This window comes from Leopardus geoffroyi, chromosome C3 (genome assembly GCF_018350155.1).
Source record: "Leopardus geoffroyi isolate Oge1 chromosome C3, O.geoffroyi_Oge1_pat1.0, whole genome shotgun sequence".
Lineage (NCBI taxonomy): Eukaryota > Metazoa > Chordata > Mammalia > Carnivora > Felidae > Leopardus > Leopardus geoffroyi.
The window spans coordinates 119,620,274-119,646,488 of NC_059338.1; the positions used below are offsets into that span (position 1 = coordinate 119,620,274).

At 35.9% G+C, this 26,215-nt stretch overlaps 1 protein-coding gene and 1 long non-coding RNA gene across 5 annotated transcripts in view; one reads left to right on the forward strand and one right to left on the reverse strand.

The window, feature by feature from the left end:
• Positions 1-1,002: 1,002 nt before the first annotated feature.
• Positions 1,003-26,215, reverse strand: part of CPNE3 (copine 3) — a 48,057-nt gene continuing 22,844 nt past the window's right edge. For all 4 annotated transcript variants that reach the window (XM_045454563.1, XM_045454567.1, XM_045454564.1 and 1 more), the window contains 10 exons: positions 23,510-23,599; positions 18,779-18,877; positions 16,754-16,840; positions 15,702-15,761; positions 15,083-15,216; positions 10,786-10,840; positions 10,654-10,705; positions 7,361-7,494; positions 5,874-6,110; positions 1,003-4,098 (listed from right to left, as the gene is read on the reverse strand). In XM_045454563.1, the coding sequence (XP_045310519.1) occupies positions 3,988-4,098; positions 5,874-6,110; positions 7,361-7,494; positions 10,654-10,705; positions 10,786-10,840; positions 15,083-15,216; positions 15,702-15,761; positions 16,754-16,840; positions 18,779-18,877; positions 23,510-23,599 (1,059 nt within the window). In that variant the 3' untranslated portion in view covers positions 1,003-3,987. The remainder of the gene's footprint in view (positions 4,099-5,873; positions 6,111-7,360; positions 7,495-10,653; positions 10,706-10,785; positions 10,841-15,082; positions 15,217-15,701; positions 15,762-16,753; positions 16,841-18,778; positions 18,878-23,509; positions 23,600-26,215) is intronic.
• Positions 13,535-24,552, forward strand: LOC123585901. Its single transcript, XR_006706480.1, has 2 exons — positions 13,535-13,960; positions 24,432-24,552. It is a non-coding gene; the product is annotated as an uncharacterized LOC123585901 (long non-coding RNA).

Sequence of the window (26,215 nt, forward strand, 5' to 3'; positions counted from 1 at the left end):
CTAAAATCAAGCACTTAGCAAGTGACCAGACAGCTGAGTTTCTACCAGAAGGTAACCACCACTGACTCCCTCCTCAAGGCCTCAGGAAGGCAAAGCCATTGGCAATAGGCATCCATCATCTAACCTAAAATCTGAAGCCCTCCAGTTTTTCAAAAACATGAGCCTCATCACATCATTCTTTTGTGTAAGTTGATTCATGGCATCCCAGTAACTTTAGTCTAAGCCCAAACTCTCTTGCATGCCCCTGAGGTCTCACAGGATGTAAACACCAACCACTCCATTTTATCTCTCCCCCCTCCTACCACTTTCCCACCCACACTTTATATTTCAGCACACCTTAAGTTCTTTCCATTCCTAAAAGTCTAAACTTGCTGTTGACCTAACCCCATGTAAATGCTTTTAACCCTCTTCACCCAGCTAACGTTAGCTGGTCTTAGCTTAAACGGCACATCCTCAGGGAACTGCTCTTTGCCAGATGGACGGGTCAAGTCTACTGCTACAATATGTTACATCATACACTGATCTCATGTTTCTGTAATTACTCATTTAATGTTTTCTCTCTCCCCCAGTCCATTATTTCTATGAAGGCAGCAGCTGCAGCCCCTAGGTCACCACTGTATCCCCAAGGCCCTGCCCGATGACTGCAACATAACAGAAGCAATTAAAACAAAAAACAAAAAACAAAAAACAAAAAACAAAAAAGTAAGGTGGGTATACTGCCCTGCTTAACACAACTGATTCAATGTGAGCACCATATTGTTTAGGCCATCCAGCTATAAGCTGAGAACCTATCCCTTGCACCCAGAAATGTATCTTCAATGCATTCATTATATTTTAAATGAAAAACTCCTATAAAATAATAAAAAGCCCCAAACTGCTCAGTGCAGCAATACATGAATACAGGCCACCCTAAATACTATATTCACTTTATTTCTAATTTTTCTACTGGTTTTGATAACAATTTAGAGAAAGAATAAATGAAAACAAGGCACCATTATTGAATCACATCAAGAAATAACTTTATCCAAAGGCAATTCAAATGGAAGATATATTTAACATGAATTCATACATTAGTAACTTATACACTTGTTATCAAGTACAACATCATTAAAGCACAAGATAGTCTCTTGCCAATCATAACCAAACTTCTGGCTTCCCTTATGTGTCACTCCCATGACTATCAACTGCACACAGAAAGAGACTAGAAGAAATTTATTGAAGATGGTTTTCCTGGAAATTTATACAATGAAAAAGGCAAAATATGTCGGATAAAGCATAAACAGCAATGGGGCCCAGAACTTTTTCTGGAAAGGGTGCCTAAGGCACTACCAAAATGAACAGTTGTAAATTCCTGATCTGACTTTGAAATTTTATGATCTTAAAAATTTCAATTCAAAGCACAAGGTGACATAACCATGCTAATTGGTATATATTATTTTCTCAGTGCAGGCATATGTGAGAAATATTACGTTTGCCCAGGGCACTGTCACCCCAATACGTGTTTGTAAGACAGATGATCATATGAGACGGGAAAGTCAACTTGGTTATTTTTTTTAATGCATTTTAAGAACTGGTGACAGTGCAGTGCATGGTGGCACAATAGGGAAAAGGACTATTTTTATACAAAACAATATTAAATCAGTATGTGTTGAGGTGAAATGGTGAAATAGTAAGAATTTTACCAAATGATAATTTAGAAACTGTAAATGCTTTTATTCAGAACTGCAAAAAGGCATCAATTATCCTCATTTGCTGGAATCATAGTTCCTATGAATAATAGCATCTACTGATGAACCTGATCAAGAATGAATTTTTAAAAAGTAATTTAAAAATTGGAATGATTCTGGTTAAAACCAGCATATAAAATTATGAAGACCAAATCAGACAGTGGTGACAGAAGTACCAGTATTTGGCTAATGAAAACAATGAATGCTCACGACCAGTGGTTCCCAGGTGCCCAGTGCTGGTGACTCAGGGCTGCCAGCAGCTGGTTAAGGGGAGGGAGGAGGAGGACCAGTGAGAGGGACTCTGGACCCTGCTCCAGCGTAGAGAAGCTCCACTTCTATCTGTTTCACCATACATTGAGGATGTGTGTATATCATTTTTAAGGCTTCAAAAAAAATCCTGAAATCCACAGCAATATATATATGCTGTTTCCAAGCACACAAAGAGAACTGAAATCAGGACATCTGAGACAACAAAGGCTCCAAACTACTGGAAGAATTATCAGTTTTTTTCTCACTTAACTAATGCTAAAATGATTTGTCAACTGAAATATGCCATAGAGTAACAGCCTATTAGTTAGGCACCTTCAAGTTAACAGCACGTATGCAGACGCTAGCTAGCTAAGTGGGAAGGCAGGAACTGCTCACGTGAGTTAGGCAACCACAAGCACAAGCAGGTCTCCTCTTAGCCTGACCTTGACAACATGCGACTTCTGAGAAGCCAAAGTTCTTCATGGCTGAGAGCTCATCTCCCTTCGACATTTCAGAGAACAAGAGATATGAGCTGCGATGCAAGTTTCAGTAAGAAGGAAAGGCATGTCAGCAAGGCACCGGGTGCATCCACTTATGGATATATGATAAACACACAATTTTTAACACTAAATTGTTAGAGATGATTGGCCAGCATATGAATATGCATAGTACTTGGCACACAGGTCCTTTAATAAAATATTACTGAATCTATTCTGAAAATGTCTGAATATGTTCTAAAGGGTAAAAAACAGAAAAAAATAATTCTACTCTAAAAAAAAAAAAGCACGTAAAGTCCACCCTATCCTAATGCAGCAGCAGTGGGAAATTTTTTTTTAAGGTACAACAGGTTTTATGCTGAATACATACATTCTGGACTTAGGAAATAACACATTATTAAAATGCAAAATTTGATTTTGATTAATACATGACCAGTATCATGAGTTTAAAAATCAGACTAAAATGTTACTAAAAACATGGAGCAAATGTCTAAATGAATCTGTACAAATGTACAAATCAATGTATGAGATCTTAGCAAGGAAAATATAAAAATTGTCCTTTTTTAATAACTAAAGTATTTCATTAGTTAAAAGGGAATGGAATTCTGAATTTCCTCTTATATGTTTGGTCCTCATAGCTTCCATGGACAAAGCAGTCCTAACCATTTTAGCAAATTCCAATTAAAATACTCTAATAATGTTGAATCTAGGATAAACTATCATCTATGCAGATACAGAATCCTGAATGTCCCACATAGTAAATGAAAAGGTCGAATCTGACCATGTTTACAGTATTCCACAATAGAAATAAAAGATCCAGAAGGGCAAATAAAAATGGCTTACTTACATGAGGTTCCTTTTACCTACTGATTGTACATTTTAAGAATTGAATATGTACCTTCCCTTCGAATGATTCAGTATTATTTATGAAGTCCTAAGCAAATGCATACTGTTTTGTAAACTGCAATGTCTAAACTGCAGCAATTTTGGGGCAAAAGTGAATGAAGTTTTATCCCATGGAAAAGCATTGAATACAGTTATAGGAACAAATTCAATACCATGTAATTTAAGAAGTTCTTGTCATCAGGTATGGACATTGGTTTATAAAACATATATTGCCTAGAACAAAGTAAAGCAACCTGTAAATCACATCCTAGCAATTTTCCATTCTTTCTAGGGACAAACATTCAAAAAACAGCATTTTCACAATATGTAAATAAACAACCACAACAACCAAATCAGCTCTTCTCACGCGAGTTTCTAATCCTGATAGTGTCACTGCAAGTCACTAGCAATCACGGCACTGATTGAGCAGAGATTAACTTAGCACTTTCCTCCAAAAAAAGTATAAAAAGAATGCTTTAAATAGATATAATCCATAGAGAACCAGGTTTACATCATAAATGGTAGGGATGAAAAGCATGTAAAATAACAGATTCATGATTTGGGGTGGGAGAGGAATCCATTGCTCCATACAGCACAAAAGAATTCTGCTCCTGCGGCCATGGCTCCTTTCATTTCTTAGCTGGGTTCTTGGGAGGAAGGAGTCTGTATGTGTTGAAGTAGCCCACCACCTGCTGGGGGATCTCTGCCAAGACACACTGAGCAAGCGCTTCTTTTGGAGCCTTATGAAAAACAAAATCAAAGTGACGTTATTAGTAACCAAATTACTGGCATTTTGATAACAGACTAGGAATACCTCACCAGTCAGTAAGAAACAGTAATTCCCAATTCCTAGGCCTGTATCTTGTCTTAGGAATGGTCTATGAAGCATGGAATAAGCTAAGTAACTAATGTTTTATTACCCCCACTAACATTTATCAAATCCTTTTTTGGTGCCAACATTTTAGCATTTGACAATTTTTTTTTGTTCCTTAGGTTTTAAATGTGGGTCTTTCATTTACTTAGTGTTAATTTTTTTAACTTTATATTTTGAAATACAGATTCATAGGAAGTTGCAAAAATAATACAGAGAGTATTCACCCAGTTTCTTCCAAAGGTAATATCTTATATAACTATAGTGTAATATCAAAACCAGGAAACTAGTAATGGTACATTTCACAGACCTTACTCAGATTTTACCAGTTTTATTTTACATGTGTTCATTTGCAGGTGTGTTTGCATTATTCTGTGTAATTTTACCATCTGGGTAGATCTGTATAACCATAACCACAATAGAGATACACAATGGTTTTGGGTGCCTCGGGGGCTCAGGTCACGATCTCATGGATCTTGAGTTCAAATCCTACATCTGGTGAAATCGAGCCCTGCTTGGGGTGAGCTCCTGTCCAGCTTCGGGTGAATCCCACTTCTCTCCATCTTTCTTTCTCTCTCTCTCTCTCTCCCCCCTCCCCCGGTAGTATTCTCTCTCTCCTTCTCTCTTGCCCCTCGTTCACTTGCACCCTCTCTCTCTAAAAAAAAACAAAACAACAAAAAAAAAGATACACAACAGTTTCGTCACCACAAGAATCCCTAACATTACTGCTTTTAATCACCTCCCCCTACACTGACACACTGGCTGGTGGGAATGTAAAAGAGCATAGTTTCTTTCATAATTAAACATGCAGTAATCATACAACCCAGGAACTGCACTTCTGGGTATTTATCCCAGAGAAATAAAAACTCATGTTCACACAAACACCTGTACATGAATGTTTATAGCATGTTGGCATATAATAGACAAAATCTGGAAAGAATTAAAGATGTCCTTCAATGAGTGAATGGTTAAATAAACCAGTATACCTATACCATGGAATACACCTCACCAATCACAATAAACACAAGCAACAACAACGCAGAATACTATGCTGAGTGAAAAAAAGCCAATCCCAACATTTCTATAACATTCTTGAAATGACAAAATTATAGAAACGGAGAACAGATTAGTGGTTGCCAGGGGTTAAGGCAGGGTGGAGGTGCAAGGGAAGTGGGTGTGGCTCTAAAAGGGCCACAAGAGGGGTCCCACAGGTGATGGGCCTTGTTTACATCAATGTCTACATCCCAGCTGTGATTCTGTGCTGCAGTTTTACAAGACGTTACCACTGGAGTAAACTGGGTAAAACAGGGTCCTGAGAGAATTTCATCAAGTCAACTTCCAGTTTGACAAATTCATCATATAGTTGTACAGAATTTTTCTGTTGTTACATACATAGGTAAAGATAAAATAGATCTTAAAACATTCACAGCAACACCACTTATAACAATTTATCATATAGACTGCAAGAAACACACAAGTACACAACTTGAAGCAAAACTGCTGAATCTAATCAGCACTCTTCAAACCAAAAATCCACACATCCTCTAACCCCAGACTCCCACTCAACCACTTGGTTATGGATTGGTGAAGGTCTGTGGTCAAACTCTTTAGTGTGTATGAAGAATAAGGAGGAGTGGTACTCACATTCTGGAACTGTCTGAAAGGCACAAACTGGACGATATCTCGGATGGCTACCTCGCCTGATGGGGACCGCAGACTTCCACCATCACCATCCAGAAACTCCATGGCACTGAAGTCAGCACCTCCCACTCCAACAATGATGATGGACATAGGAAGCTTGGCAGCATTAACTATAGCTTGTCTGGTCTCATCAAGGTCTGTTATCACACCATCAGTAATGATTAAGAGCACAAAATATTGCTGCCAAAAAAAGAAAATTATATCCACTGAGCACAGGAGCTCCCAAACAATAAAAGCAACAGTTAAAAACATCTCCAGCTTGATGAGTCTTTCAGTCTCTTTCTTATTCATTTTCCTTTCCAGTCTCTACCTAGGATACCATCTACATAAAATATTCTAAGACTCTCTAATGACAAGGAAATTTATTTATACAAAAATTGCAGGTTCATTAAAAATGCAACAGACCACATGCTGACAGCTCAGAGCCTGGAGCCCGTTTCAGATTCTGTGTCTCCCTCTCTCTCTGACCCTCCTCCGTTCATGCTCTGTCTCTCTCTCTCTCAAAAATAAATAAACATTAAAAAATAAAAAAAAATGCAACAGACCACAAAATACAGTTGGTATAAATATACAGAAGCGAGACATCTAAATGTCAGACATTAAACTTTTAGTGAGCATTGGAATAAACACTTTGATGTAACATAAGTATTAAATATGTTAAAGTATCGATCAAGAGAGTAAGTGGCAACTCTGTTTCTAAAAGGTCAAATATGAAAGAAGCAGAATTGTTTATCAAACTAAAGTGCACTTTTTGAAAAATGGATATGGTTTGGGGAGGAATCTTTCTCTCAATACTGTCATCTCTGATAAATATTTTTAGAGACTGGTAAAATGTTACATAAAGTTGTTACCCCATCTTTTGGATCATTTAAGTCTAGAATGGAGATAAGTTTTATAACAGAGCAATCACGTGCTAAGTGTTCACTCTGCCCCAGGCACTGTGCACTTTATATGAATTATATTATTTCACTTTTCAGCAGTTGTATGAGGTAGTTATCCCTGCCTTACTTTTGGGTATAAAAAACTATGAAACTAAGAGAGATTTGGTATCAAAATCCAACAGATAATGGTTGTCTAATTCAGACCCTTTTAGGACAGTAAGTAATTTTTCATCACTAACTGAAACAGTAAATTTCCTCAAACCTTAATTTGTTAAGTCTACCTTTGAAAAGGTAGGTATTAGCCATTTCTTTTTAGTAGAACCTATCTAAGAAAATTAATTCAAATGGAAGAGAAAAGACTCATGAGTCTAAGGGTTATTTTTTTGTTGTCCTGCTTTTAATGATCACTAATTTAAAAATAGCAGATATTACTCCAAAACCAAGGACAGCTATCTTACTATTTCATGCTCTTTGTATCTTGATGAATCTCGGCACCAAAGGCAACTACCAACCCATATTCTCCCTGTCCCCTGGCACTACGATACTTACAGAAGCTGTCTGTTGTTGTGTTGCTGCAGCAGCAAACCTGGCCACATGATTTATGATTGGAGAAAAATTAGTTGGTCCATAGAGTTTTATCTGAGGAAGGCAGGCCCGATATGCCTCTACAATGCCTTGGATTCCTAGGCCAAGAAAAGCAGTATTAAAAATTGTCAAGCACAATTTAATTGTTCATTGTTCACTACACCTGTTAATTTAATTAATATACACGTATAATTATATATATGTGTATATATATACACACACACTATATTGCTTTAAATAGTTAAAAATTCTATATTCAAGAGTTTCTCTTCAGCCATATATTACAAAACTTCATAGTTATGCTCTATTGCAAAAACCTAAATGCTTCCCTCCTCCAACCAAAGGCATTTATTTTCATCTCAGCCAAATTATTCATTAATCTATAGTAGGACTGTTATATTGCTTAATTTTTGTTGTTTTAGGACTAAGACTCTAATGAAAAAAGAATGAAAAAGGTGCTGTATCATGTAACTGACGATAAGGCGTAAGTAAAAGTTATTGATTATAATGGAAAAACTTTTGCATAGATGGCCAAAGATTCTCTGGACTCAGACGGCTATAATCCTAATGTTAATTCTAGTCAAGGGTTTATTCAGTAACTTAAAGATTAAGCATGGTATGATAAACTGTATAGTTCTAAAAACTCATTTCCAGCTTGTGTATTACATTTTGCTGCAGAAATACTAAAGAGTTTGTTGATGCAGTACCGCCCAGGCCTGCCGAGATGTTGCATAGTAGAAGACGGGGCAGGGCCATTTGACTAGCTTTGACCACGCATGTAGATGGACATGACATTCATGCCTAAGTAGATATTTTAAGAACCACTGCCTATTTTCACCAGCAATCTTGCTCTTTCCTTCTGCGAAGAGAGCAGAACATCTCAGTCAAGGTTCTGAGTCCCAGAAAGAGAAGAAATAACAAGCAGACTAGCCACATGTAAAGGGATATATAAAGTGAGCAAGAAATAAACTATTGTTATTATAAATTACTGAGAGATTGGTTATTATAACAGCACAACTTAGTGGAATTTGAGTGGCATTCCTGGTAAAAACACTCCTGATGAAGTTTTAATGTGACATACATGCCTGTTGAATCTACCCCTAACATTAGAGTGTCAAGGATGCAGGTAAGATACTAGAAATCCTCAAGAAATTCCCCCACTATACTTGTTGATATCATTAAGGAAATCTGCCTGAAAAAATGTTACATGTAAACTAAAACAGGTGTCTTGCTTTAAACATGTCCAACAGGGGGTGCCTGGGTGGCTCAGTCAGTTAAACCTCCGACTTTGGCTCAGGTCATGATCTCATGGCTCATGAGTTCAAGCTCTGCATTGGGGTCTGTGCTGACAGCTCAGAGCCTGGAGCCTGCTTCAGATTCTGTGTCTCCCTCTCTCTCTGCCCCTCCCCTGCTCGCACTCTCTCTCTCTCCCTCTCTGTCAAAAATAATAAATAATTTTTAAAAGTTCTATTAAAAATGTCCAACAGAACAGAGATCAACAAGGAAAAGAAGTATATACTTGATTTAAAAGCTTCACAAGACCAGTGCTCTCCTCTTAACATTTAAGAGTTCTAATTAGCTCCTATTAGTCACTTTGAAGTGAGGAATAAGTCTCATGAACATCCTTTGAGAAAGTGACTAATTCATATATACAGGTGATTTTACATGCACAAGGTGAAGCCGTAACTAGTGGTCAGTCAGTTCAGTGCTAACAAAAATAATATTAACATAGGCCAGCAGCAGGATCTTACTGCAATGATACATGCTATAGAAAATTTGAGTCCTCACAGCAATAATATTCTTTTTCATTTTTATCATTTCAGTTTGCTTTTCAGTCTGAAGATATATAAGCTGTTAATTAAATTTCTTCACAAATATCCATTGCCTTCAGTTCCTCCACTAAAATTAAATTATGCCAAAATCCTTCCTTTGCATTAAAGGAACAAGCAAGACATATTATTTCTGGGCACCTAAGTTCAATGATTAATCAAGAAAAGGGAATTCAACTCCCTTGCTTTAAAATAAGGCGTATTTTTTTTTCAGTACAGTATGTCCTCTGTCTAAAACCAAATGGATTATTTTCTTCAGACTATAAACCAAAAATAGAAAAGCTATGCTTGGTGACAGCCCAAAGATGGGCTCATTTTACTCAGAGTAAATGAACTTCTAAAATGAACTTTCACATGATGTAAGTCATCCATATTTATTGGCAAGAAATAAAACCTAATTAACACCAAATTCCAAAAATTGTTCCAATTTCATCATAAGCATGAAACACAGTTCTTGACAAGAATTGCTATTCCCGATTTCAAATGACTAGGGATAAAAAGGTCACAACCAGCCACTGAAAGTACATCAAAGGAACACTGAATTAGTATGGAAAATGTGTCCTAGAAAAAAACAAGAAAACCCTAATACAAACTATTCCCAACAAAATGTTCATGCTCTTCTGCTCTATGAATATTGTTCATGAAAACTGAAGATAAGGAAAGAACGCCCTCTTCTGTTAGAAATCTAAATATTCTGTAATTGTCAAAAGGACCCTTTGCAGAAAATTAGCTTATTGGCTACAATTTTATGCTTCTTTCCCTACCTCCTTTTCCTCCTACAAACAGTTCAGACTTGTATCATACTGTGGGACATTTGGCATTTTAGGTGGATTGTTCACTGGGGTAAAAAGGAGGAAACACTTGCATATTTGAGGTATAAAGAAGAAAATGAAATGAAACAGATGTTGGTTTTCTGCTGTCTATGTAGAGGAGAGCCACTGTGGGAGCTTAATTCTTTGTTCCGTTGTTAGCCCACTCAGATGTAATCTGAGTAACAAGTAATTTGATGCTGGACATGTTTTCCTTGTAGAGAGTGACTGCTACTCTGAGAAAAGCTTCACAAATCTGTATATATTCGATTACTTGTTTTATTAAAGGTTTGTTTTAAAACCAACCTGTATGTGAAAATAATATGATTACGACTATTGATCTGTTCTCAAGACTGAGAATCTTGTTTTTCTATTGAACCTCTCAAGGTAGAACTTAGCCAACAATCATCTTCATAATAGATTTGCACCATTATTATCTTTACCACTTGAACCAACAACCTGGTGTAATTCTTCCACTTTATACAACAGAATGTTAAATATGTCACGAAAAGAAAACGAGGAAGGGAATTTGAGTAGTATTGAATCACAAGAAAACAACAAGTAACAAACACTAGTGAGGCTTTCTGTGTAAAATCTTCCTGTTAACTTTTTAGCTTACCGTTGCAGTAGGGATTGGATGGATTAAAGTTCATTGGAAATTCATGCGAAACCTGTCAAAAGATGAAAGGACTCATTAGACCCTGTTTTGCTTTTGTTGGAGGGAAATATTTAAAATAGGATTTCCTCTCACCTGCCACTGAGGAGGTATCTGAGCTCCAAAACCAAATGCTGGAAACATTTTATCACTAAAAAGAAAATTTGAAAAAACTGAAAGGTAACTTTTTTCTCAAAATAGAAAATTTTATCTTTGCTCATAATAAAACCAATAGAGCTTGTTTTAAAATAATTCAAAATCTAAGGCAAATACAAAGATTAAACCCATAATAACCACTAGAGAACCAATGTTAATATTTGGCAACAATCACTCTAAGTATTTTTCTGTGTAACAAGGGTGAAAAATGTCTCTCTCTATATATATTTATAAAACTGGAGTTTATATTCATATTTTATAACATACTCTTTTCTACTTAAATACTGTATATAATTTTGCTGAATAAATATGTAAATAAATCCATAAAGCCCTAAAAAACAAAAGTTCATTCGCTTATAGCAAACTCATTTGGCAGCAAAACCTGACCTCAACTGATATGAGGTTATTTATAGCTTTTATTCATACTACTGAATATGAATATTCATACATTTGGCCACAGAAACATGGTGCAAAGTCACATATAAAATTCTCACATTTCTGTAGCAAAATGTATGAATATTTGGCCCCAATGGTGTAGGGATAAGGGATTATGGACCTGAATATATAACATCATGTGAATGGCTAAATATTCCACTGTATGGATATTCTCCCACAACCAATAAACATCCAATGCTTTGCTCTTATAAAACACTGTAATGAACATATTAATTTTTCTGCTGGGATATTCTTTTTATATTAATTCTTAATTGTTCTTTTTGCGTTTAGGATAGAACCTAAGTTAGACACATTCTACACTTGCAACATGAAAAAGAAGTAAACACCTATTTTGGTAAATGTACGTTTTTTGGGGGGTGTCTATTTCAACAGTTTGTCTATATTCTATACAAAATAGTATGCTAAAAGGGGCACCTGGCTGCCTCAGTTGGTGGAGCATGTGACTTTTGATCTCAGGATTGTGAGTTCAAGCCCCATGTTGGGTGTAGAGATTACTTAAAAATCCACCCGGGTGGCTCAGTTGGTTAAGCATCTGACTTCGGCTCAGGTCATGATCCCACGGTTCGTGGGTTCAAGCCCCGTGTCAGGCTCTGTGTTCACAGCTCAGAGCCTGGAGCCTGCTTCAGATTCTCTGTCTCCCTCTCTCTCTGCCCCTCCCCTACTCTGTCTCTCTCTTTCAAAATCAAATAAATATTAAAATAAATCAAATCAAATCTTAAAAAAAAATAGTGTCCTAACATACATAGGTATGATTTTAGGAATACAAATTCAGTTCTTGTCTAGTTTAGCAGCTGTAACAACCCCTTTCCCTAAAATGTCATCTCTATCACATCTCTATATTAAGTTCAAGTACACCCTAGGCTCTATTTCAAGACTTGTTTTGTTCCACTGTCATATACTAGCTCTGTAATATTAATTAATACACCAGTTTATTTATTTTGAGAGAAAGAGATCAAGCACGTGGTGGGGAGGGGCAGAGAGAGAAGGAGACAGAATTTCAAGCAGGGTTCAGGCTGTCTGCACAGAGACCGATGAGAGCCCACAAACCATGAGATCATGACCTGAGCAGAAGTCAGATGCTTAACTGAGTGACCCAGGTGCCTCTAATTAATACAGCATTAAAATAAGTTTTAATATCTGCTAAAACAAAACTCCCCTTCATTTCTTTTTTTTTCCCCCCTCAAAAATTTCTTGGATTCATTTTTCCCACTAGGAAATTTTAAAAATCATTTTATCAGGGTTCCATTGCAATTTTGATTAGAATTGCTTAATTCTGGGATAATTTTTATATATTACATCATTATGACATCTGCCTATCTAGAATCATGGTATAGCTCTCCCTTTAAACAAGTTTCCTTCTTTGTCCCTCAGTACAATTTTGCAGTTTTCCCTCACTAAAGATCCTAGAACTCTCTAAATTCATGCTTATTTTTTATTGCATCATGAACTGTGATCTTGTATCTGCTATAATTTCTTCAATTGGTTATTGCTGGCTACTGAGAAGTTACTGATTTTTTTAATTTTATGTTGTATCTGACCACCTTTCTGAACTCTCACTGATTTCTAATATTTTTTTACTTGATTCTCTTAGGTTTAAATTTATTCCTTACAGGTTTGGTAGAATTTATGTATGAAACTGTCTTGGCCTGGTTCTCTTGTGAGGAGTGGCTCTTTGGACTATACCATTCCTTCCATGGTTCTAGTCTCTTCAGGCTTCCTGCCTCTTTGAGTCAACTTTGCTAATTTAAAGCTTCCCCCCAAAATCTTCCTTTAATCCAGATGTTCCAGTGTAATAAGTTTTATTGAGTATTAACTTACAATTGTTAATTTTTTTTTTGGATTATATGCTTATAATCTCTGTCTCATTACTAATATTCTATGCACGTTGTTGGCAAGATTTGCCTATGTTTTGTTGAACTTGCAAAGAATCATCTTGTCATTTAATTTATTCATTTAGTGGTGGTTTTAAAACTTTCCAAGTCCCTTACTTTTGGTGCTTAGAGGACATACAGCAAAGTACACAATATAGCCTGGAGAGCATGTCTCTGGAGCAGACAGCCCAGGCTCAATTCTGTTTCTGCCAGTTACCAATTGAGTCACTCTGGACAAGCTACTTAACTCCCTATGCCTCAATTTTCTCATCTACACAATGCAGATGATAATGGATGATAATAGTACATATGTCACAGCAAATTATAAAGATTAGATGAGCATCACATAGAAACTACATTAAATTGTGCCTGACACATGATGGCTCATACACAGATAGAATCTGCTATTATCATCATATCTTTATTTTTTCTTCCTATTCTTTAATTTTATTTTGTTGAAACTCTATTTCATTTATATTTGATTTTTCTTCTTTAAAAAATAAAAGCACGTAAAGCCAGAAATTTTCCTCTATTAAAGATAGGACCATGTATAGTCTTCTTGTTTCCTTCTATTTCTAGATAGTCTGTTATTATAGTTTGATTTCCTCTTGCATCTAACAACTACTTAAGATTTTTTTAAATTTCCATATGGTAAATTCTTTTTAGTTATCCTTTTGTATTAACTTCCAGGTGGCAGTCTGAGAAAGAAACCTTATAAATTTTTTATTCTTTATATAAACTCCATTTTAATTGTGTTGCTTTAAAAGTTTTATTGTAGGAGAGCCTGGGTGCCTCAGTCAGTTAAGTGTCCAACTCTTGATTTCGGCTTTAGCTGTGATCTTGTGGTTCGTGAGTTCAAGCCTCACATGAGGTTCCATGCTGACAGTGCTGAGGGGCTCCATGCTGAAAGTGTGGAGCATGCTTGGGATTCTCTCTCTCCCCCTCTCTCTCTGTCCCTTCCCCATTTGTGCTCTCTCTCTCTCAAAATAAATAAATAAATACTTAAAAAAAATTTTTTTAATTATTTCTAACTATTTTCAGTTGAAATGCTTTCATACTCTTTTATCAAATATGTCCATGGTTATATTTCCATTTTGGATTATATAACAAAGTATTCTATAAAATAATTTTTTATTACATTTAATGAGTTTTGACTTAAATCATACTAGGTTGATATTGGAATTGCCATCTTTGCTTTAGATTAGTTTTCATTTGCCTGAAAAGATTACCTCTTTAAATGTTGTAACAGATTAATAAAAAGCTCCATCAATTTGTGTAAGGGCTTTTATCATAAAATAATAGGCAAAGGCAAGTGAAAATTTATACTGTGCTCTAAGAGATCCAGAACAAAAATGTATTAATGTAGATTGCTTTCTATTGTTTGGTAAACCTTCAAGAGGACCTATTTAATCTCTTAAAAATCTATATATTGAGAATCTATTCAAAATATTTTATAACAGTTAAGTCAAGTTATCTCTTGGCACTTGTTCAAGGTTGCCATTAAGAAAATAATTTGACAGCCACTGGCAAGAAACAGACATGTTAGTAAATAGTGTCTGTGAATGTTTACAGAATGTGTCATCTGAACTTCAATCACACAGGTAACTTATCCCTAATGAGTAAACCCCAAGGAAACCAGATCAAAGAAACAAGCTTGTGGGCTCTTTATAACTGATCACAGCCAGAGATTAGAGGTCAAAAGTAAACACTAAGACTGTCAGCAAGAGAAAACTAGAAAAGACAACAGGAAAGAAATTTTAGGGATAAAGCTACCCCTACCATGCCCCTTCCCCTCCCCTCTGTCAACCCCAGCAGTCTTATCACCAACAACTATATCCAAGTACTAGCAGATGAAACAGAAACTGCCCCTTCTGGGGAATTATAAAAACAAATATTTTAGTCATACTCACGCATCATAATCTTGAATGACCAGCCCCACAGACCAGATAGCAGTCAAATACTCATTAACACCATTGGGGCTGATGTAATGAAGGGAATCAGGAGACCTTGGGTCACCATTCGAGCCAGTGAAGTCCACTCCCACCTGCCAAATAATAATCGCAGCCCTTAATAAGGAAAAGCTTACACTCGATGTCCAGGAGATGAAACAAATATTCATCCCAGAGCCTGCTGCTACCATTTTCTAACAAATGCCTGGGCCTACCAGTTTTTCCACAGACAAACAATTAAAGCTTCAGCATGAAACAATCTGTTATTCCTATTTTTTCTAGATGCCTCAAATCCATGACTTTAGATGTAGGGCTTATTTTTGTATGTTGTTTGACTAATGCTTCTATAATTTTAAATTGCTATAGGACATATTTGCTTTCCATCAGAAGGAACAGATCTAATCAACAAAGTTGAAAGCTTGTGGATGAGCTTATTAGACAACCTGTCTGAGGAGATCATACTAAACAGCTTGTATAAATTTCATCACTAAGTCAGTTTTACAGGGAAAGAGAGAACACTGCAAAATGGTAGGAAAAAGTAATATGTTACACGACTTTTGAAAAAGTCAGTGTTACTTACAGTAAAATTCAGCTGACATCCTCCCATGATATAGTCAAGGAATGTGCATTCCACTGTAATCTAAAAACAGATAGCACTGTTAAAATTAAAACTCTTTTACTATACAAGAGATACAAAGAGCTCTCTGGCATACGTTTTTAACAGTTTAGAAACTGAACAAAACATGATATAAGCATGTGGAAACCACCCCAGCATTTGAGTTTAATGCTGCCCCTACTTGTCATGAATTTGTATGATTTTAATTTGAGATAATTAAAGCAATGTTAAGATTAGAATATTAATGGCCAAAGATGAAATCACTTTAGGTTTTAGGAAACTGGCAATGAATCTAATATGTTGAGAGCTTTAATAAGCATAATAATTGAATTTTTTTAATAAAAAACAAAACCAGAAAAACCTTATTTGTTTGTTGTAAGAAATCTCTTGAATTTTCCCTCTGTTTACAATATCTCAACTCGAAATTATGACCAGGATAGATGCACTGGGTCAGGTCGTTTCTGCTAATGCTCTGGGAAAATACCATGATGCTTCATATTTCTTTTAAAAAAAATTTTTTTTTAATGTTTATTTATTTATGAGACAGAGAGAGACAGAGCATGAACGGGGGAGGGTCAGAGAGAGGGAGACACAGAATCGGAAACAGGCTCCAGGCTCTGAGCTGTCAGCCCAGAGCCCGACGCGGGGCTCAAACTCACAGACTGCGAGATCATGACCTGAGCCGAAGCCGGACGCCTAACCGACTGAGCCACCCAGGCGCCCCTCATATTTCTTACAATAAGGAAAAAACTTTAATAATCTTTTCTTTTGCTAAAAAGTTGTCAAACCTTGGAACCAAGTTTACTTGAAAGATTTCTTTACTATTTCCTACTCTCTTCTTTTCCTTAAGGGTATCCAGATGCTCATGTGATTTTCAATTGCCCAAAATTCAATTCACATTTCTTAAGAAAAAACTTTAATATTCTTTGTCTGTTTGCTTAATATATACCATATTGAAAAAAGAACTTGAAATGGGATCTCATTACACTTACTATAAATGGTCAATATCAACTAACCTCACAATGTTTCACACTGATAACACCTGAATTCTTGTAGCTTTTCTTCTTTTGCCTCTTTTTTTCATTTATGCATTCAAATTCCACCTATAGGAAGAAAAGACAAAATGTTAATTCTTTCTAGCAATACTAAAAATGCCAATGTGGGCCGCCTGGGTAGCTCAATTGGTTAAGCATTCGACTCTTGGTTTCGGCTCAGGTCATAATCTCACAGTGCTTGAGTTCAAGCCCCACATTGGGCTCCGTGCTGACAGAGCAAAGCCTGTTTGGGATTCTCTGTCTCCCTCTCTCTCTGCAAAGTGTCTACCAAGTGGCAGGCACTATTCCAGGCACTGAAAACAGAGATGGTAAGATATGGCCTTGCCTTTGAAGAATAAGAGTAGGTAAACCTTGCCATGGCAGCAACATTAAAAGCCTCATTCTGTCATGGAGGAGGGAAGGATCAAGATAGTTGGATTTAGGAAAACTCTACATGATCCATAAAGTATTACAGAGTTGGTTGTTCATTCAATATCTTCTAAAAGTAGGTCATTTACTGATTCTGAAGGATAGTGACAACAATTCAAATCACTCTTCATATTTAGTTCTTTTAGGTAGCTTGCTTTTTTTGAATTGTTCAGATTTTTAGCATTTGCCATTAGTTCTGCTTTAAAAAAAATTATTTAGGATATTTACAGCTGAATTTTGCTGTTTTAATTAAACTACTAGGTATGATTTTTTTAAGTTTATTTATGTATTTTGAGAGAGAGAGTATGAGAGCATGCGAGTGAAGGGGAGGGACAGAGAGAGAGAACCCCAAGCAGGCTCCGTGCTTGGGGCTCAATCTCATGAACCATGAGATCATGACCTGAGCTGAAATCAAGAGTTGTATGCCTAACTGACTGAGCAACCCCTAAACCATTAGGAATGATTTTAGGCATTTAGATTTAGGCATTAGGGCATTTAGATGCCCCTAAACCATTAGGAATGATTTTAAAAGCCTTTCATACTTCACACAAACATTTTTGTATAGTCTACTTCTAGTACCTGGCCTTTGTGACCAGGGAGTAGGGACAGGGCTACAGATCTCTATGTGACCTACTAAAAATTCGAGTCTCATTATGTTTGTTTAAAACTCATTTCTCCCCATTACTTAAACCAAATGGCTCATAAGTGTTATTTATTTTGTAGTTACATTTTGATCTAAAACTATAAGTATCTTTTAGATCACCTCACTTACATGACTAGGTAAAAAAGACCTCATCTAACCATAACCTCTTATGTTTTCAAAATCAAAGGCTATATGCATGAACATTATGCAGGTAATAAACAATTCATATTATTCTATTTTAAGTAAGCTATAAAGAGAATTAATAGCTTATCTCATTCAAACTAGAAAGGAAATAAGATGGGAGCAATTGATAAATTTTACTTATAAAATGCTCTGGAATAATTTTTAGGCACCTCGGCTTTAGAGACAGGAAAGTTTCAGAAGCACTTTTAGCAATATGTTGGGATGCTAAATAATAAACTGAATGTAGTTAAAGCACATTAGTGAACTTGACAAAATTAGTGCCATTAGATGGAGGCTTAATATTACATAATTTGAAATACCATAATTATCCTTTTATCCTTCCCTTCAGTGAAGAAAAGTCGGAGAGAAGAATGAGAGGCATATTGTAAAAGCGGGTCCAAAAGGAACATAAATGTACACAGATCAAGCCCAGGTATTTATCTAGTGTTGTAGAACTTAATTATTATGACCAATGAAATACCAAATGCTTTAAAACTAGGGTTTTCCAATCAAACCACATATGTTGTCTGAAGCCAAAGGAAACCAAACCTCTAAATACAAATGTAAACTTATACTCCAAGATGAATTTTGGATCATCCAATTACTACATAAATAAAATCCACAGATTTCATAGCATTTTATAATACAGAGTAAAACCATGGCAAACTGTTTGCCATACCAAGGGGAAAAAATGAAATAATAAATACATGGCCAACCATAAAGTACATTCAAATGACAAAGATGTAACTTACAGGTGAGTTTCTGGAGGCTTCTTTCAGTTTTGTCATGGTGGTTTGAAATGTTCCAATGAGATCATGTGACCCGTCATTATCATAATCATAGCACTCTACCTAGAATTAAGTATAATAAGAATATATAAAAATCAACAAAATTTTGTTTAAAAGGATTGGCTGCAATAATTGAGACTTACCAGGAAGTGCCCTTTCAATTAAAATAAGTGAAAATGTTTATTATGCAGCTCTACTTAGAGAAGTAGGAAGTAACTTCCTGGAGGAGTAATACTGAAACACTTCAAACCCCAGCTATCCTTGGAATGGGGCTCTAGGATAGATCATAGGCAGACAAAAAGTACAAATATTGTTTAAATTCCATATTAAGCAGTTCCCAGTTCACCATCATGCTCTTTGTAAGAGCTGATAAAATCAAAATGAAATTACGTCTTCTTTCTCATCCACTTCTTTACTTTGTTATCACTATACAAAGACTAAAAGCCATCATCTGCAGGAAGAAAGGAAGTCAGATCCTAGACAGCTAAAAATTGTATAATTAAATCCTAGATGATTTAGAAATATGGAATATGTATTTCATCAGCTGCAATCTGGTAAGGCTAGGTTTGTATTCAGAATTAGATATGATGAAGTCATATCTGCATCCTTCTGAGAATCACAAGTCTTACAATAAAAAAGAAAATTCAAGGGAAAGAGTACTTGATCCATTGAGGAACTATCTATTCTAGGTCATATTGACTCTATTTCCATGTAAGACAGGGTGAATTCTAGTCTTACCTATGCCTCTGGCCAAATGTTTGCTCTTTCTTACAGCAGGAGGAAGAGAGCTGCAAGTATATTTGTTTATATTTTTGTTTTTGTTTTTATTTTTAAGTAGGCTCCACCCCCAGCATGGAGCCCGATGTGGGGCTTGAACCCACAATGCTGAGATTAAGACCTGAGCTGAGATCAAGAGTCCGATGCTCAACTGAATGAGCCATCGAGGCACCCCAAGAGCTGCATGTAATTTTGTGCCAAGTTGACAGAGTAACCAGAGGGTAAATATTCACAAGAATACCTGATTATTCATTGTAATGAAAAAATTAATGTGGTGTGAACTGTTAGCAAGGAGAGGTGTCCATTGTGATCACTGGATAACTAACATTTTTAGAGTGCTTTATAATTTCAGAACAGATTATCTCATTTCTGCAAACATTTTTATGTGCACTGCACACATTCTCTACTTAGGCTTGTGAAGTAGGCAAAGGAATTAAATAGTCGTAGAAGATGATATGTTTTATTTGGTAACCAATATAGGTAAAGCTATGCTGAGGGCACTTTTGAATTCTTCAAGAGCCTATGATTTAAAATAAAAGCCTATAAGAAGTGATTTGCCAAGAAAGCATCCTTTACAAAGTTATATTAATTGCCAAGCTAAAATGCTTAGAGATTCTATATGTTCAGCCAGCAAAATGATTTACCTTCTTCTCAGTTCTATGAGAAGTGAACTAAGCGCCTGTAACAAGGAGTCTTTCATTCCTTACTAATATTTCCATTAGTATTCAGGAAGACTAAAAACCAATCAATAAAAACAAGGCCCAGAATTGCAATTTTGAGTAACAGTAAAGGGTTTTTATTTTTAGAAACACTTTGGTCATGTACCAATTATGACGGTTTGATTCTTGCCTTATGTATCTGGTATTTAATTTTTAAACCAAAGCCCTTTATCTGACTCTTCAAAGTATCAGGAGAAAAGAAAATTAATGATCTTACTATTTTTTTTCTAGAGAAATAAAATTAAGATAAAGCCAAAACACTCTTAATATTTTCATGCATTTTTAATGCATTTCTTTAAATTATGGAAAATAGAACTGGACCTTTTTTTTTTTAGGCAAGCTCTATACCCAGTGTGGGGCTTGAACTCACCACTCCATGATCAAGAGTAGCATCCTCTATGGACTGAGCCAGCCAGGTGCCCCCAAATTTTGCATTTTAGATTTGCATTCAGCAAACTCCAATTTATATATAAGATCAAGCTTTGATAAGGCCAATTTTATTTTTAAGAAGCTTATGAACATCTAAAACTCTTCATATGTTTAGACTGCCTGAGACTTCAGGGAATGTTAAAATATTTTTAAACTGTAATTTCTGATAGCACACTATAATAAATATACAGGAAAACCTCACTGTTGCCCCACTGAAGGCAAATGTTTGGCACTAAAGAAAGATGTAACATTTATAATACTGGCATATGGTCAGATATAGTTTGAGGTAAACGATATAATAATTTGTGCCATTTAATTTCTCTTCTCAAAAATACAAAAACTAGTACTATTGGCTGTTTTAAACAACAGTATCAGCAGTGCTTATGAAATTGAAATATATGCATATATACATATGCACATATGTATATATGTAAAAGAATGTACACACCACACAATACTACATTCACTAAGGCATTCCCATTTTAGGCAAGGTGGTAGCATGCATGATTATTTCTTTTATTCATTTGATATTATGAAAATAATAATACATGCTGGAGTGATAACACTGGCACGTTCACACAGCAAATTACCAATTATTCTGACTCTATTCTGTGCTCTAATGTTCTTTGCTACACCTCTAAACAGTTTCCAAACACCACAAGAATCACAGATGTATGACTTTGTGATATTGCAAAGAAATAGAGAACTAAAGAAAGACAGTCATGATATGGCAAACCAAATTGTGTACAGTTAAAACAAACTGAGAAACTTTTAAGAACGGAAGACATTCATCAGAGAAAGCTCATAAAATCAGTTTACTTACTATAATAAAATAGCCCTGTAAGCATGCCACTGTGTGCAAAAGAAAGTTTAAAAAACATTGTTTCATTGTTAACATATTATTATAAGCAACCGGTTATGTTTTAGGCATTTTTCCCCCAGCCTTTCCTGTTTCTCAGAGCTAATAAAGTATCAACTTACTATTTTTTTTAATCTTTATTTATTTTTGAGAGCGACAGAGAGAGAGACTATAAGCAGGGGAGGGGCAGAGAGAGAAAGGGAGATACAGAATCCGAGGTAGGCTCCAGGCTCTGAGCTGTCAGCACAGATCCAGATGCAGGGCTCGAACTCATGGACCACAAGATCATGACCTGAGCCGAAGTTGGACACTCAATCGACTAAGCCACCCAGGTGGGTGCCCCTCAACTTACTATTTTTAATGTGAAATGCAAAAGTTTAATATGACAATAGAAAGTAATTTTTAAAACTACCGTTCTATTTATTTGTTACCTAAATTTTCACTGCTGTTTGAAATACAACATAAATCATACTTATATTGATTTTCAATGTTTATTTATTTATTTTGAAGGTGGAGGGGCACAGAGAGAGGAAAAGAGAATCCCAAGCAGGCTCTACCCTATCAGCACAGAGTCCAATGTGGGGAATTCACGATCCATGAGATCATGACCCGAGGTGAAATAAAGAGTCGGCGCTTAACCAATTGAGCCACCCAAGCGCCTCTATATTGATTTCTGAAGTTCTCTGTCAACTGAGGACAAATTTTTACAGAGCTAAGGAATGAAACCGTTTTCAATGTAACAGTATTCTATGTATAATGATTTATAAAACCTCTACTTTCATTAATTTAATCCTTCCTTTTTTTTGTAACATAGACATTATTTTCTCTATTATATAAATGAAGAAGTCAGACGACCTCCCCAAGATCCCTTATCTGGTTGAAAGCCTAAGTCAAGACTTGAACTATAGCCTGACACAAAATCCAGTGTTCCATGCCATCACCTTTCCTGTTTTTACCATATTCATTACCAAAGGAAAAAGAAAACAAAAACACCCACTTCAGTTTGCTGACTCTAAACACAAGAGACTTCTATCTGGAAGCTTATGTAAAGAGACTCTAGGGGTGCCTCATTTGCTCAGTAGGTTAAGTGCCCAACTTTGGCTCAGGTCATGATCTCATGGTTTGGGAGTTCGAGCCCCACGTCAGGCTCTGTGCTGACAGCTCAGAGCCTGGAGCCTGCTTTGGATTCTGTGTCTCCCTCTCTCTGCCCCTCCTCCACCCCCTCACGGTCAGTCTTTGTCTCTCAAAAATAAATAAAACATTAAAAAAAGACAAGAGACTCTAGTAAAATATGTCTTAAAAATAATAAATATTTTCTGTTAAATAGCTATAAATTAAACCATTAAAAAAAATTCTTAGTCACCTGCTGCTACTCCCTGTACCCACCCTGCTCTCCTAATACTTTATACTAAAGCTATCTAAAAGTTTTCAATGAATAATATCTTTCTCTGAAAATAAGTGATGGAAAATGCCACCACTATTCTATTTTGCTGCTCCTCTCTGCTATAGGGGGAAGCTTTGGGGTTTTTAGTTAAAGTAACATCTGCTTTTATCCACAAGGGCCATACCAAAGTCAAAGACTGCAGTTAAAGGTTTCTATTTGCAGAGCAAATGAATCTTATTAAAAGGAGGAAAGATTTAAATTGGACATTCTATTTTTTAAAATGAAGAGTAAAATAAAAATCACAATGTTTGATTAAGCATTAGGTCAACATATCAGTCAAACATATCTACTCCTTTGAACTATTTACTTATCAGAGACATTTCTATTTTAGTATTCCTAAATAAAAATACAATTCAATCCTTACAGGTATCTATTACATCATTAACTTTTATTAAATACTATCTAATCTATTAGTTTTATGAAAGACGTATGTGTGTATAAATAACATCCACATGAATTCAAATTACCTTGATAGTTTTGTCCATATCTCCATAGCACAGGGAGTTAAGAGAGATTTTAAAAGGCCTCCAAACAGGATTCAAGTTATTTTTAATAACCTGTAAAGATTCCAAGACTAGTTAGAAAAATATTCAGTTCATTAACATTTTCCCTTCCTTTTCCTAGATTCTTGCTATACTCTCATAATCATCCTTTACCTCTTCACCCAGTCAACTTTTTCAATGAGAAACTAGGTAGGACAATATTATACAATTGTTATAAGAAAAATGTGACAGATACAGTCTGAGAAAAGAAAAAAACTACTTGGAAAATTTATTTTACCCATCACAAGGTACATTTAGAAACTACTGATTGTTGATTCTGTTGGAAACCAGGGTTTTCATTGCAGGACATAGAAGATTCAAATTTGGAATAAAAAAAGGATGAGAAAGAATCTGGGTTGGACTTGAATTGAAAAAATAGTCTAAATTGATGATTTAAAATTGTTATAAATATATATACACATAATAAACAGATATACACAAATACACATTTCCCAGCTCTGTCCATTGGAAAGACCTAAATGCAATGACATCTGGGTAGCAATGAGTACATCTGGCACTACTCTCTTAAGGGTTGATGGGGGGTGGGAGGGAGGGGAAGGTGGGTGATGGGTATTGAGGAGCGCACCTTTTGGGATGAGCACTGGGTGTTGTATGGAAACCAATTTGACAATAAATTTCATATATTGAAAAAAAATTATTTATTTATTTTTAATTTACATCCAAGTTAGTATATGGTGCAACAATGATTTCAGGAGTAGATTCCTTAATAGCACTACTGTCTTAAAGGAACTGGGTTCCTCAAGAGAAATGGCTCATTCTGGACCTGGGATAGGATGAGCACAAGGTGACCTGAGAATATACTTTAATATAAAGTAAGAGAATGAAGGGTGCCTGGCTGGCTCAGTCTGAAGAACATATGACTCCTGATCTGGGGGTAATGAGTTTGATCCCCACATTGGTGTAGACACTACTAAAAAATAAATAAATAAATAAACTTTAAAAAAACATAAATATGGGGCACCTGGGTGGCTCAGTTGGTTAAGCATCCAACTTTGGCTTAGGTCATGATCTCGTGGTTCTTGAGTTCAAGCCCCGCTCAGGCTGTGCTCACAAGACAGAGTCGCCTGCTTCAGATTCTATGTCTCCCTTGCTCTCTGCCCCTCCCCTGTTCATTCTCTCTCTCTCTCTCTCTCTCTCTCAAAAATAAATATTAAAAAATTTTTAAAAATTAAAAAAAGTAAAAATAAATAAATAAATAAATAAATAAAGTAATGCTTAAAGGCTAATGGGGTCATGTTAAAAGAACCCAGGAGGGGCGCCTGGGTGGCTCAGTCGGTTGGGCGTCCGACTTCAGCTCAGGTCACGATCTCACGGTCCGTGAGTTCGAGCCCCGCGTCGGGCTCTCGGCTAATGGCCCAGAGCCTGGAGCCTGCTTCCGATTCTGTGTCTCCCTCTCTCTCTGCTCCTCCCCCGTCCATGCTCTGTCTCTCTCTGTCTCAAAAATAAATAAACTTTAAAAAAAAAAAAAAAAAAAAAAAAAAAAAAAAAAAAGAACCCAGGAGCCTTTAGACATCACTCTCCCTGGTCAAACTTGGATTAATTTGAACTGCAAAAATAATGACCATAATGATTTGTGACACAAATACACTGCTATAAAAGTCATGAGTCTATGATGATACTAAAAATAAAAAAAGGATGTGGGAGAGAAGAGATGAAAGAAGAGTATCTGCTATTATATGTAAAGGGATAAAAGACTTAGAAAAAAAATCACTATTTTATAACCCCTAATATAAAAATTGATTCAGGATGGATCATCACTGGACAGGTGATATGCTAAAGAACAATTTATTCGTTCAGTCTCAAAGTATCACACCACAAATCACTTATTAATTACAAAGTTTAAAAAATGGGACTTTATCATAGTAAGATCTGGTGGTCACCAGCTTAACCAAGTAGAACAAGGTTGGCAACATCAATACTGGACAACCTGATACTATGGGTCCCTGGATGGTGCAAAGCAAGATGCACACATAATGTTCTTGATGGAAATGTTTGATTTGGATACAATCGTAAGGAAACAGAAGACTCAGAATGTTGGACATACTAGCCTTGATTATTCAGGAGATTCAATGGCATGAAGAAAGATATAAGGCAGATAGGGAGAAGAATCGTATATACTGGGAACATAAGAACCCAATGCAAAATGTGAACCTTGAATTGATCCTGGACAAAACTATACACACACACACACACACACACACACGTGTGTGTGTGTGTGTGTGTGTGTGTGTGTAATGTGTGAGACAACTGGGGAAATCTGAACTTAAAGGATATACTGGGTGATATTATAAATCCATATTAATTCTCTCAAGTGTAGTTGTGTAGGAGAATGCCCTTGTTCTTGAGAAATACCTGCTGTAGTATTAAGGTGAAGGGAATTGATATCTGAAGCCTACATTAGGACAGTTTTGCAAATGGGAACTATATGTGTGCATGGGTGCATGGATGTGTGTGTGTGTGGTGTGTGTGTGTGTGTGTGTGTAAGTGAGAGAGAAAGAACATACATACAGATATGACCAGTTGGTAAGTCTAGGTGAAGGATACACAGGTATACATTTTAGTGCTTTTTACAGGGTCTTAAATATTTCAAAATAAAAATTTTGCTAATAA